Here is a 14,777-nt window from a genome sequence, read left to right on the forward strand (position 1 = left end):
AGAGCTGCGACCAGGCTTGTGCCAGCTCTGGCAAACCTGTGCTCATTCATCTCTGTGGTTTGGGGAAGGAGTGGCAGCTTTTTCTAATGAACCCCTCTTCATCAGCAGCACAGGGAGAATCCCAATGACTTCCACCTTGAGAGGAGCCAGGTGGGTTCCTGTGCATCGCAGACATCTTTTTATGAAAAATCCTTTCCTTAGGGTTTTTCCTCCTGAGAAGCTGAGATGCCTCAGGAACACAATGTAAACAATGGTTATCTGCTGCTGTGGAATGCAACAGGTGCATCTGGGATTGGCCTCATGTGGTTGTTTCTAATTAATGGCCAATCACAGTCAGCTGGCTCAGACTCTCTGTCCCAGCCACAACCTTTGTTACTCTTTCTATTCTATTTTTAGCTAGCCTTCTGAGGAGAACGTTTTCTTCTATTCTTTTACTATAGTTTTAATGTAATATATATCATAAAATAATAAATCAACCCTTCTGAAACATGGAGTCAGAACTCCGTCTCTTCCTTCAACATAAGACCCCTGTGAACACGGTCACACCTGTGCCCATGTGGCCTCAAGGGGACACATCCCTGTGTCACAGAGGGGCAGAGATGTGGCACCTGTGCAGCCATTGTGACCTCACCTGCCCAATGCTGGGTGTCCTGAGGGCAGGCTAATGAAAGAGCTGGCCTGCAGGATAACTCAGCTTCTTCCTCTACTACTCATGTCCCTGCCTTTTAAACAAATTTATTGCTTACTGTCCTCCTCAACTTTCATCCTCTCTAAGGTAATTATGATTTGACTCTTGGGATAGTGTGACGGTGTTCACAGGGGTCTTAGGATGAGGGAAGAGATGTAGATTTGACTCCATGTTTCAGAAGGCTTGATTTACTATTTTATAATATATATTACATTAAAACTATGCTAAAAGAATAGAAGAAAAGGTTCTCAGAAGGCCAGCTAAGCTAAGAATAGAAAGGCAAGAATGATAACAGAGGCAGCTGCCTCAGACTCTCTGTCCAAGCCAGCTCTTCTATGATTTGCCATTAATTAGAAACAACCACATGAGACCAATCCCAGATGCACCTGTTGCATCCCACAGCAGCAGATAACCATTGTTTACATTTTGTTCTTGAGGCCTCTCAGCTTCTCAGGAGAAAAAAATCCTAAAGAAAGGATTTTCATAAAAAGATGTCTGCGACAAGATGGATCACAGAGGAAGGAGATACGGGATAAAAGTCTAGGCTGGTTTATACCTTGTAGCTGCCCAGATACAGGCCAGGCTAGAGCTCTCATTTGCTGATTCTCTTTAGCCTAGGATAGGTAAGTAGGGGGTGATTATAGTCTGAGGGGCACAAAGCCCACCCTGGCTGCTGCAGAGGGAGTGAGACAGAAAAAGGAGAGCAGCAAAGGTAGTAGTTAAATTAAATTAGTGGCTGAAACCTGGGCACTCCTGCAGAGGAGGAGGGAAAGCCAGAGAACTCCGCTGCTGATGCTGTGGCTGAGAAGGGAACATGCCCTGGAGCACTCCAGAGGAATCTCTGAACCTCTTGTGAGCTGGGGCTCTGCCACTGATCCCAAAGGTGTGAGCCTGCAGCTCAGCAGCTGGTACAGGCACCACTGAAACTCTGGATGGCAAATGCTCTTCTATTGGTTGTATTTTTTATACTTTTGGTGAGCTACAGTAATTTCTTTGCAATCAGGTGATGGGATTGACACAGATCTCTCTATTCTGGAGCATGTCCTGATGTCCTTGGTCACCCAGAGCTTTGCCCTCTGCTCCTGAGAGAGGCAATGGCCACAACAGGGAAGGATTTCTGTGAGTAGCAGCTTCACTGGCAGGTTTGGACTTGGTGAATCCCCACAGACAACTGACATGACTGGGGGTCAGACCCCAGAATGATGTGCTCACAACCCAGAGTGAGCTCTGGGATGTTTCCTGACAGCAGCCAGACTGACCCAGGTGTTTGTGATTAGGATAACACCTTTTGTCTCTCCTTTTTCACTGTTTACAAGACTTTGAAACATCATTGCTCATAGAGAGCTCTGACACCCTTGAGTTACCTTTTGTGTTCAGTTTCTTGTTTTCTGTAAGTTACAATCAGGGAAAGCTTGACCTGATAATCCAATCTACACCTCTGGTGGGAAAGGAAGTTTCCCTGGGGCCCAGAAATCAGAGTTGGGGTTTGTTGGACTCTTGCAAAGTAAACAGGGATGTGGGAATCTTCCTTACTCAGGGTCACCAGATGTGGTGGGGATCACAGGACAAGGGAAGAGATGAGAATCTGAATTGTTTCAGAAGGCTGATTTATTTTTTTATGATATATATTATATTAAAAGAAAATTATATATTAAAACTATACTAAGAGAATAAAGGATTTCATCAGAAGGCTAGAAAGGAATGAAAAGGATAAAAATAAAATAATAATAAAAAAATAAAATAATGAATACTAAAATGATAAAATAAACAATAAATTAAATCAAAATAAAATAATAAAATAAATAATAATAAATAAATAATAAAATAAATAAAAATAAAATAATAAATAATAAAAAATAAATAATAAAATAATAATAAAATCTTGTGGCTGCTCACAGCCTCGACACAGGTGGCTGTCATTGGTCACCAAGTAAAAACAATTCACATGCTGGGTAAACAATTCTTCAAATCACATTCCAAAGCAGCAAAACATGGGGAAGCTGAAGCTTCCCAGCTTCTCAGGAGAGAAGATCCTAACAAAATGATTTTTCACAAAATGTGACACAGGGAGCGGAGTTTTCCAAAGCAGTACATTTCAAAGGCAGTGCTAGGCTTCCCCTGGTGCTGAGTTCACGATTCAAGTCCTGACTGTTTGTGTGGAGAGCTCAAAGTTTAAATAAGGTTTTGCTCCTCACCTCACCTCTTTCCAAACCGCAATTTCTCCACAGTCATTGCTGAGGGAATAGCTCCTCCAAAAAGGATCCTCTTTCCACCGGAGAAGATCTGCATGGTCTGGCAGCAGAAGCAGCATGCTGGGGCTGGGCTCTTCAACGTGGGCAACACCTGCTTCCTCAACTCTGTGCTGCAGTGCTTGACCTACACCCCGCCACTGGCCAACTACCTGCTGTCCCGCGAGCACAGCCGGGCCTGTGAGTGCTGGGGGAACATCTCCTTGGGAAATCTCCCTGAAAATCTGTCTGTCAAACCCCAAAGATGCACAGAACATGGAGTTAGATTTAGGGAGAATGTGGTGGTACCACTGTGGGTGTCTCTGGGTCTGCGTTGAAGGCACTTGAGATGATATTTCCAAACATAGTCATGTTTGGACTCCAGTGTTTATTATTTCTTATCAGTAAAACAGTCTCAAATGTGTTCTGGGTTTCTCTGGGTCTGGATTGAAGGCACTTGAGACAGTAGTTCATGTTCAGACTCAAGTGTTTATTGTTTTTCATCAGTAAAACAGTCTCACTACTGAGTTGGGCAGCTTTTCATTAGAAGGCACAAAATGGCCAACAATCTCTGGTTACAAGGTCTTTTAAGAGTAAACTATCCAATTAAGAACTGACACCTGGATTATTTTCCCTTTTAACCCAATAACTGATCCCAAAGAGCCCACAATGCAGACTTTCCTGCCCCATTACAAAATGCCACTCAAACCCATGAAGAAGAACCATGAAGAAGAAACTCAGGATGACACTCTGTGCCATCTTGCTTCCATCCACAACACACTAAAATCCCAAAACCTCAATTTCTCACCCAGCGATACACCTACACTACTCTCTATAATCTATTTCACACTTTTGTGGGTTCCAGTCTATGTTGAAGTCTGGGAAACTTTCTCCATGAATGAGGGTCAAAGTCAGAGCTCCCCTGGGGGTCAGGGCACCCCAGAGCAGACACAGAAATATTCCCTGGGTTTCCACAGGAGAACAGCAGTCCTTTGTCAGCCCCATGAGTTTATGTTCTTTGAGCACTCAAGCCTAGAAGCCACTTGTCCTACCCAGCTGTCTTGCCCTTCATGAAGACATCTCTTTGTAGCTCCAAGTTTTTACTCCTGCAAGTTAAACATTCTTGGCTTATTGCACAGAAAACTGTCAGTTGAGAAGCCCTCTTAAGAACATTTTCTAAAATGCCCTGGGATTGCTGGGATAAAATCCCTCTTTCTAAAATGCCCTGGTGTGGTGTTGTGAGGTCCCCAGGATGAGGTGAGAGATGAGAATTTGACTCCATGTTTCTCAGAAGGCTGATATATTATATTATATTATATTATATTATATTATATTATATTATATTATATTATATTATATTATATTATATTATATTATATTATATTATATTATATTATATTATATTATATTATATTATATTATATTAATCATACCATACCATATTATAGTATATCCTATATCCTATATATTATATTATACATTATATATTGTATATTATATATTATGTTATATTATATGCTAAAACTATACCATAGAAAGAGAAAAGATACAGCAGAAAGCTAGAAAGGAATGAGTAATAAAAACCCATGACTGACCAGAGTCCCGACACAGCTGGACTGCGATTGGTCATTAAATTAAAACAATTCACATGCTGGGTAAACAATTCTCCAAATCACATTCCAAAGCAGCAAAACAAGGAGAAGCTGAAACTTCCCAGCTTCCCAGGAGAAAAAATCCGGGTAAAGGGATTTTCCATAAAATATCATGGTGACACCTGGGATGGCTGGGACACTGGGAGGAGTGGAGCATTGCACTGGGGTGGGAGAGGGGCATTACCCCGCTGCTGTGGATATTTTGGTAACCTCAGGACCTTCCCTGTGTTCCTCCTCAGGCCACCACCAAGGTTTCTGCATGATGTGCATCATGGAATCTCACGTGAACAAGGTCCTGCACTCCCCTGTCAGCGCCATCCTGCCCTTGGCTGTCCTCAAGGTTTTCAGACGTAAGTCATGCCCCGTGCTTTGGCAGGTTTCCTTCCCTCCTTGCGTGAGAAAACCACAAACTCCTTCTTTTTTAGGCATAGGAGAGCATTTCCAGCCTGGCAGGGAGGAAGATGCCCATGATTTCCTGTGCTGCACTGTCAATGCCATGCAGAGAGCTTGTCTGAGTGCTAGCAATGAGTAAGCACAAGCAAATCACCCTCAGAGCATTCTGAGCCCTTTGGGCTGCTTGATGTGCTCCCAAAAAAAGGAAAACCTGAACCCTGGGCTTTCAGGGCAAGCAAAACCCATGGAGGAGATAATGCTTTGTCTTAACACTTGTTTCCAGCTTGGACCTCTCTTCTCAATCCACCACCATTGTCTATCAAATATTTGGGGGCTTTCTGAGATCCAGAGGTATGTTTGCACAATTATTACTCTCTTTGGCATTGTCTGTGCCTGATATTTGGTCCTGGGACTGGTGGGGCAGGTGCAGTGTGTAAATGGGCAGTGTCAGTCAGTTCAACATTGCTCAACATTTGGATTTTTCCTTCCAGTCACCTGCTTCAGCTGTGAAGCCATTTCTGACTCCTACGAGGCCTTCCTGGACGTTCCTTTGGATATCAAAGTAAGAGGCTTTGCAGTTGTGGTACAAAACATCCCCTGCAGCTTCCCAGAGCCACCACATTTGTCTTAAAAATGTACCCAGGAGATCTTGGTGTGGGTGGGAAGGGCAGTGGAGAGTCCGTGGCACTCTGTGGGTGCTGTTTTTAAGCTGGACAAGCAGCATTATCCTCTCTGCACCCTCGATACGTCCTCATCCTTGTTCCCTTTGCCCTCCCACCACCCCTGTCTGCCTCCCAGGCTGGTGGGTTGCATTGTTTGCACCACTGGTGCCCCTGCACAGTGGCATCAGTTGAACTGAGCAGGGGTACAGGGAGGGAGCTCCTGATGGCTCCAGGAGCTGCTGGGACACAGGGAAATGTTCAGCATCACTCTCTGCTCCTGCCTCCTCCTGCACAGGTTCATGGTGGGGGTCTCTCCAGCATCAGCCACAGGGGTTTTCTGGGGAAATGTTTGGGCTGAGGGCATTTCCTGCAGCACAGAGTGCTCATTTCTCTCCCCTCCAGGCAGCCTCGTCCCTCACTGCAGCTCTGGAGGAATTTGTGACACCCGAGCACCTGGATGGTGATAACTGCTTTAAATGTGACAAGTAAGATGACTACTGAGAACTTATTAACACAAAATCCTGTGTGAGGGGGCTGAATGTCGTTGAGCAGAAGTCATCTTCTTGTGGAGGTTTCCTGCACACAGATGAGATGCAGCTTTTATAAACCATGGCAGTGAAAAGCCTTAGAATAGCAAAAGCTGTGTGAGGCAGGAGACGTTTCCTGGCCACTGTGGTGTTTGTAAGGTCCTCAGGACAAGGGAAAAGATGAGGAATCTGACATTCTATTCTATTCTATTCTATTTTATTCTATTCTATTCTATTCTATTCTATTCCATTCCATTCCATTCCATTCCATTCCATGTCATAATATAATATTTATATATCATATTATATTTACATATAATATTATATATATTATAGATCTCATATTACATTACATTATATTACATTATATTACATTACATTATATGATTATATTATATTATATTATATTATATTATATTATATTATATTATATTATATTATATTATATTATGCTAAAACTATACTAAAGAAATAGAAAGGATACATCAGAAGGCTTAACAAGAATGAATAATAAAAACCCGTGACTGACTCCTCAGAGTCCAACACAGCTGATGGTGATTGGTCATTAATTAAAAACAATTCACATGGAACCAATCAAAGATGCACCTGTTGGTAAACGATCTCCAGACCACATTCCAGAGCACTCAGATAATTATTGTTTACATTTCTCTCTCCTGGGAGGCTTCTCATCTTCCCAGGAGAAGAAATCCTGGGCAAAGAGGATTTTTCCAGAAAATATAATGGTGGCATGGCCGCCTTGGGGCAGGGTTTGGGTGCATTTCAGCGCTGGGCTCTGTGCTTGGTTCCAAGGTGTAAGAAGAATGTTGCTGCCTCCAAGAGGTTCACAGTCCATCGTGCCCCCAAGATCCTCACGGTGTGCCTGAAGAGGTTTGACTGCTTCAACGGTGGGAAGATCAGCAAGGTGGGTACACAGCTGGGGGGCAGCTTTCTCTTCCTGGAGCAGATTTCCTGGGGCAGCTTTCTCTTCCTGGAGCAGATTTCCTAGAGCTTGGCACAAGCCTCTGCCTTGGGTTAGTCCTGTTCCCTTCTGGGGAGAGTGTCACCATTAGTTTGGACGTGACATACACACACACATGATCAGGGTTTAAGAAGAAAAAAGTTTTTATTTTGCAGTTTTCCAGCTTATGTACTCTTAACAGAGTGTGAATTTAAGTTAATCTTAAATTAAGATTTAATTATACCACACTAAGTTACTGTATTCATTGGTGCAAAGCAATTAGCATCAATATAGTTGGCAAAAGTTTTACAGAAATTTAATAAAACACGTATACACATCTACTTATAGGCATAGTCTAACTTGCAAAAATTTTCATATATCTTTTCTATATCTGTTTCTCTGTTTACATGCTAACAACCTTGTCTTCTTCCTTGTTATAAATACACTCAGAAATCATCAATTGTTATTTTTTTCTATTAACTCATCTTTGCTTGTAAGCCAGCTGTCAAACCCCTCCATAGGAGAGAAGAAGACAGGCAAGCACTCTTCTCCAAGAGCTGCTTTGGCCAAGAACACTCTCCTGCCACCCAAACCATGTTGCTTTATGGAAAACCAGCTGTTTATGAACCCCAAAGATGTATTTACACACCTGTGGTCCCCTCCATAGGAGAGAAGAATTTCCTTGGGAAGACAGGCAAGCTCTCTTCTCCAAGAGCTGCTTTGGCGGAGAACAATTTCCACCCAAACCATTACACATTGCTTTATGGAAAACCAGCTGTTCATGAGACCCAAAGATGTATTTGAAACCATAAATTGTTATTTTTTCTATTCACTCAGCTTTGCTTGCAAGCCAGCTGTCAAACCCCTCCATAGGAGAGAAGAAGACAGGCAAGCTCTCTTCTCCAAGACCTGCTTTGGCAAAGAACACTTTCCATCCAAACCATTACACATTGCTTTATGAAAAACCAGCTGTTCATGAACCCCAAAGACGTATTTGAAATCATAAATTGTTATTTTTTCTATTAACTCAGCTTTGCTTGCAAGCCCCTCCATAGGAGAGAAGAATTCCCTTGGGAAGACAGGCAAGTGCTCTTCTCCAAGAGCTGCTTTGGCCAACGACAATTTCCTGCCACCCAAACCATGTTGCTTTATGGACAACCAGGTGTTCATGAGCCCCAAAGATGTATTTACACACCTGTGGCCCCTGGATGTGGCAGGCTCTGCTGTGTCACAGGTCAGGGTCACTTCTGAGCCCTGCTGGTGTCCCTGCAGGTTGTGGAGTACCCTGAATTCCTGGACCTTCGTCCCTACATGTCCCAGGCAGATGGAGAACCCCTCCAGTACTCCTTGTATGCTGTCCTGGTGCACAGTGGGGTCAGCTGCCAAGGAGGACACTATTTCTGCTACACAAAGGTGAGCAGCAGTTTCCTTCCTTCCTCGTGGGGAAAATGTGTGCTGGGGGAGATAAACTTTCCAAGGTTTTGGGGCAGAAGGTTTCCTTAGGACCTGGGCTGGTTTTGTATTTGTGTTGTCCCCAGATGAAGGAAGGAGTGATGAATCTGACTCCATGTTCTCAACAAGGCTCATTTATTATTTTATAATGCTATATTATATTAAAGAATGCCATACTATACTATACTGAAGAATTCAGAAAGGATACTTTCAGGAGGCTAAAAAGATAATAATGAAAACTTGTGACTCTTTCCAGTCTTGACACAGCTTGGCCCTGATTGGCCAATAAGTCAAAACAATTCACATGAAACCAATGAAACAATCTCCAGTTGGATAAACAATCTCCAAAACACATTCCACATGAGCAAAACCCAGGAGAAGCAAATGAGATAATTATTGTTTTCCTTTTTCTCTGAGGCTTTTCAGTTTGCCAGGAGAAAAATCCTGGGCAAAGGGATTTTTCCAGAAAATGTGAATGCCACAGAATGGATTTTTTTAATATACTCTTTGCTTGGTAGTTTTCTGACTGTGTTTTTGGAGAGAAGCCATGCAGAAATCCTTGCCTGTCACCATGATATTTTTTGAAAAATCCCTTCACCAGGATTTCTTCTCCTGGAAAGCTGAGAAGCCTCAGAGAGGAATGTAAACAATAATTATCTGATTGCTCTGGAATGTGGTCTGGAGATGGTTTACTAACAGGTGCATCTTTGATTGGTTCCATGTGAATTTTTTTTAATTAATTACCAACCACCATCAGCTGTGTCAGATTCTGAGGAGTCAGTCACGAGTTTTCATTATCATTCTTGTTAAATCTTCTGATGCATCCTTTCTCTTTCTTTAGTATAGTTTTAGAATATAATGTAATGTAATATAATATAATACAATATAATGTAATGTAATATATTGTAATATAATATAATGTAATATAATATAATATAATATAATGTAATATATTGTAATATAATGTAATGCAATGTAATATATTGTAATATAATATAATATAATGTAATATAATATAATACAATATAATGTAATGTAATGTAATATATTGTAATATAATGTAATGCAATGTAATATATTGTAATATAATATAATATAATGTAATGTAATATAATATGTAATATAATGAAACAGAGTACAATGTAATACAATATAATACAATATAATACAATATAATACAATATAATACAATGCATATTATATTATATTATATTATATTATATTATATTATATTATATTATATTATATTATATTATATTATATTATATTATATTATATTATATTACATTATATTACATTATATTACATTATATTACATTATATTGATTTCAGCCCTCTGAGAACATGGAGTCAAATTCTCATCTCTCACCTCATCCTGGGCACCTCACAACACAAAAATTGCCTTTTTTTTCTTTTTTTTCCCAGGCCAGCAATGGGCTGTGGTACGAGATGGATGATGAGTCTGTGGAGCTCCGTTGCATTGACACAGCTCTCAGGCAGCAAGCCTACCTGCTCTTTTATGCCAGGTAATAACCAGGATGCAGATCTGATCAGAAGATGTTTCCTTTTCCCTGTTTATTGTTTTGCTTCTCCTACTCCAGAATGTTTTTCAATTACTGCCTGCATCATTCAGTGCTGTGAAACCTTTGCTACCCCATGTGTGTCACCCTGATTTTTGCCTGCTCTCTGATGCTGGAATTATGTACAGAAGAGCAAGAGAACTTAAAGTGGCCTGCCAGGAAAGATTTTATAAAGAAAGGTTGGACACAATGAAGGCTATCAGTTTTCAGCTAACCCAGGGCAGGTTTACATTAAATATTAGGGAGAAATGCTTCAGGGAAGAGTGGTGAGACAATGGAAGAGGCTGCCCAAAATAGATATGGGTGCCTCATCCCTGGAAGTGTTCAAGGCCAGTTTGGACAGGGCTTGGAAAAAAACCTGGTCTATTGTTTATGTGACAGGGGGGTGGAACAAAATGAGCTTTAAGGTCCCTTCCAACTCAAACAATTCTCTGAATTTATGAAATGGAGGCTGCAGAAGGTACCAAAATGAGGTTTTGCAGACTAAATGGGAACACTCTAGTTGAAATTTCCATTAGTGACCTTGGTTAAGTCTTCTGTCTGTCATAGGAACCTCTCCAAGAAAATCACTGAACCCCAGAGGAAGCTGCAACAACAGCCTTAAACTGAGATTAATCTTTTTTTCTTCAGATGCTCTGATCTGAAGATTGGAGAGAGGGCTGCTTCTTCCTCTCTGACACCACCACATGCCCCTTCCTTCCTCAGCCACTGGGCAGGCAGCAGCAAGAAGGTGGCTTCCATTGGCCCCCAGGGTTTGCCTGGCAGGAGGAAGGTAACTCTGGGCAGGGGGAGCAGGGGATTTTCTCTAGGATCTCTCTCAGAGTCATTGCTGGTCAGAGATGTGTTAGAAAGTCTCTCAGCAGTCGAAGAAGGAGTCAGAACTCTTCTATTCTCATTCTCAAGGTTGTTTATTGTTTCTTACCTATAAAATTCTTTCTCCAACCTGCTGAGGTCCGTTCAGCTGGTCAGACAAAGGCACACTGCTGTTATCTTTTTATACTAAAAACTACATGTACACTATTTACAATAACTTCCCAATACCTATCACCTATTTTAGACAGTGAGCTTCTACTCTAAACCAATCGAAAAATGCCAACATCACCCAGAAGATGGAGGCTATGAAGAAGAAAGAAAAAGGACAAGGCACACCCAAATTCCTCCATCTTGGGACCCCAAGCCCCCATTCTAAAAACCTCAAAAAATCTATTTTTCACCCCATGACAAACTATTATTCTATTTAAACTTTCTTGACTTGTAATTCTTCATATAAATGTTGGTAATGGTTTTTTCCAAGGGCTAAATCAAAGGCACAGGGGTTTGGGGCTCTGTGCCAAGGTCTCTGAGCCCCCTGGGCAGGGGCTGGAGCCCTCCAGAGGAATTTGCTGGGTTCTGACAGATCTCAGCATTTCTGATTTTTCTCCTCCCATCCTGCAGCATTCTCCACAGCCACAATGCTGCTTCGTCTCAAACACCCCACCCAGATCCATCCCATTTGTGCACCTTTGGCCATTTGTCCTTGGCAGCCTCCAGAAGAGCCTTTGGGAGGCTCTGAAATGTCCCCTCCCAGAACTTCTGGGGGTTCCCCACCGACTCTGGCCCTTTCAGGAGAGGAGGGCAGGAACTCTCCACAGCTCTCTTTGCAGGACACAGTGCTGGAGGTGGAGGACGCTGGCATGGAGCAGGCCTGGAGCAAGTCCCGGCTGTGGGATGGCCACAGCTGCTTTGTGGACACCATGGACTGTGACCCCTCAGCAGGGAGGAGAACAAACCCTGCCAGCAAAGGCCATTCTCCCAGGGATGCTGCAGCTTCAGGGCCTTCCAGGAGGAGCCTGCAGTGGGCTGGTGCCCCCAGGGCTGCCCAGGAGCAAACCCTGCTGAGGCACAGAGACATGAGCAGATCCGTGCGGGGCGGCTACAACCTCCGCAGCCGCTTTGTGCTGCACACAGAGCCCTCACCCAGGAGGAGGAGGAGGAGGAGGAGGAGGCAGGCAACAAATCCTCCATGTCATGACCATGCCCACAGAGCAGTCCCAAAGCCCTCCAGCATCAGCTTGAAGCAGGCTGGCACACTCAGACAGCAAAGCCCACCGAGGTGGAGGGAGCAGAGGAGAAGGGGCTGGGAGCGCCGCAGCCGCTCGGTGCAGCGCACACACCATCACCACCTCCTTCTGGGCAGGAGGAGCAGGGGCAGAAGGAGTCCTCCACATTGTGACAAAGGCCCAGTGGATAACAACAGCAGCTTGAGGAAAGCTGCCATGCTCAGGGCTGCTCAGGAGCCATCCCGAGCCAGGCTGAGGGAGCAGAGAAGATCCCTGCAGCCGGGCTACGATCTCCGCAGCCGCTTCGTGCTCTGCACCCACCAGCCTCCAGCGAGGAAGAGGAGGGTTTCCATGGCCCAGAGACGCGTGTCAGACAAGCACTCAGAGCACCCTGGGAGTGCTGCAGTCAGATTGTGGCCCTGGCTGAAGCAGAATGGAAGATTAGCGCTGCGGTTTTTAGCAAAGGTGTCCTTGTTTTCTACACGCCTTCTCACACATGAGGGTTTATTTACATGGATGATGATGTTGGTGGCTAGACTAAAAAGGGTTTAATTAGAATTCTTTATTCCACTGTGTAGATAGTTATTGCTACTAATATAGCTCAGTGTTTGGAAGCAATATTGAAGCAATTATGTTAAAGGTAGAAAAATAAATGTTAAGTAGAGACTGACATTACTCACCCTTCCCAATGGCCCTGAACATTTTTCTCAGTCTCAGAGTGAAACCTTGCTGGCTGTCCCCACTCAAGGGAGGAATCTCCACACTCTGAGAAGGGAGTGTGTCCTATTAAAGAGTGGGAAAGGCTTTTAGAGTATGAAGGGATGGGCTGTCAGGGAGCCAGCTGCAGCAGGACACTGTCTGAGCAGGGACACAGCTGCTCCAGCTGTTTACACCTCACCAGAAATTGAGCAAGGAGTGTCTCCTGTTTTTAGTGTTAAAAACACTGAGAGCAGCTTGACCAAACTGTCACATTGTCACTGAAAACATCAGAATAAATTAAGCTCTCTAATGTCACTTTTAGTATCAGAAAGCACACATTACCTTGTTAAAGTGCTCCTCTCAACATGCACACGCTCTTTCTAAACTTTGCACTATTTATACATTTTAGCAATTAATGTTCATTTGCTATAAATTGCAAAGTGCTCTTCATTAATTAGTTTTCTGTCTTCTATTAATTATTGACTTCTTGCTTTTCATGCTAATCAATTCATATTTTCAATCTTTTTATTATCTTTTTCCCAGATAGAGAGAGGTATCGTGTTTTAAACCCAGGTGGAAATCAAGCACCACGCAGCTGCTTGCTCAACCACCTCTTCTTGCCCACCACACTGGTGCAAGGGGAGGAGATTTGGAGTAAAACTTGTGTGCTGAATCAAGAACAATTTAATATTTGAAAATAAAGTCAAGTACAACAATAATAGTAATTAATAATGATAATGAAAAGGGGCCAAATGCAACTGCAATCGCACACCACCTGCTGACTGATGCCAGAGCAATCAAAATCCCTTCCCAAACCAAGATCAGCTGCCTTTCTTGGCAATTCCTCCCAGTTTATATTTCAGGCATGATGCTCTAGGGCGTGGGTGTCCCTTTGGGCAGTTCAGGTCACCTATCCCAGCTGTGTTCTCTCCCATTTTATTTTTTGGAACCTCCTCACTGGCAGAGCAGAAGATGAGGAAACAAACAGTTCTTGACTCAGGATAAACATGGCTTAGCAAAACCTAAAAATTCAGTGTGTTATCAACACCATTCTCATTCCAAACCCAAATTGCAGCAGCTAAAGAAGAAATTAAAGAAGAAATTAACTCTACCCTAGCTGAAACCAGGACAATGGGATTACAGTGGATTGGCTTTGTTAGTTCCCTCTTTATCTCAGGGTTCTGCACAATGGCCTCATGGCTCATAAATCCTGCATTCCTTGTGTCCAGCTTCAGCAAAAAATCCCTTTTCCAGCTCTGAGACCATTGAAGCTTATCAAGGTTGATTACAGTGGTTTTAGCAAAACTTAAACCTTCAGGAATTTTCCCAAGCTGTGTTCCCACTGTAGCAGCTTATGACAAACCTTGCCGAATGTTGGCTATGACAGAGTGGAAAATTACACTGGTTGTGATTAATTAAAACAAGGAATTAGAAAATTTAATTAAAACAATTCATTAGAAAAGGTGTCTGTAAAGTTATATCATTCCCAAATAGATACTCCCTGATCTGAGGGCAGGAGCAGCAGGGATGGCCAGGCCTTCACAGGGAAGTGAGAGTCACAAGTGTCTCACTTCTATCACCTTTTTCAGCAGCAAAGCATATTTTACTGAATAAACCTGAAAAAACAAAATCTAAAAATGTATCAGATTGGTAGCCAATCCTGTTATGCTGTAGAAGTTCTCACCATGCCATCCCACTTTTGTATGGTGAGAACTTTTAGACTACCACCCTAAGGTGGGTGAAGATCCCTCCCTTGAGTAGGGAAGCCCCTTAAGGTCACTTCTCAAGGCTGAGAAAAATAGAAAATAGATTTTCTTGTGGTTGTTGCATGGGTAGCATCAATATCTACTTAATTATTGTTTTGCTAAATTTAATATAATTGCTTTTCTATTCCTTGAA

General features: G+C 42.7%; 1 protein-coding gene across 1 annotated transcript; it reads left to right on the forward strand.

Moving 5' to 3' along the window:
* The first annotated feature begins 1,782 nt into the window (after positions 1-1,782).
* On the forward strand, positions 1,783-12,151 carry LOC134430801 (ubiquitin carboxyl-terminal hydrolase 42-like). Its single transcript, XM_063178685.1, has 13 exons — positions 1,783-1,807; positions 2,917-3,117; positions 4,808-4,918; positions 4,994-5,096; positions 5,245-5,312; positions 5,453-5,523; positions 6,026-6,108; positions 6,961-7,072; positions 8,381-8,521; positions 9,986-10,086; positions 10,771-10,912; positions 11,784-11,974; positions 12,088-12,151. Exons 1-13 carry the CDS (start codon positions 1,783-1,785, stop codon positions 12,149-12,151), a joined length of 1,413 nt encoding a protein of 470 aa, XP_063034755.1.
* The last annotated feature ends 2,626 nt before the right edge of the window (positions 12,152-14,777 follow it).

This window comes from Melospiza melodia, chromosome 30 (genome assembly GCF_035770615.1).
Source record: "Melospiza melodia melodia isolate bMelMel2 chromosome 30, bMelMel2.pri, whole genome shotgun sequence".
NCBI lineage: Eukaryota > Metazoa > Chordata > Aves > Passeriformes > Passerellidae > Melospiza > Melospiza melodia.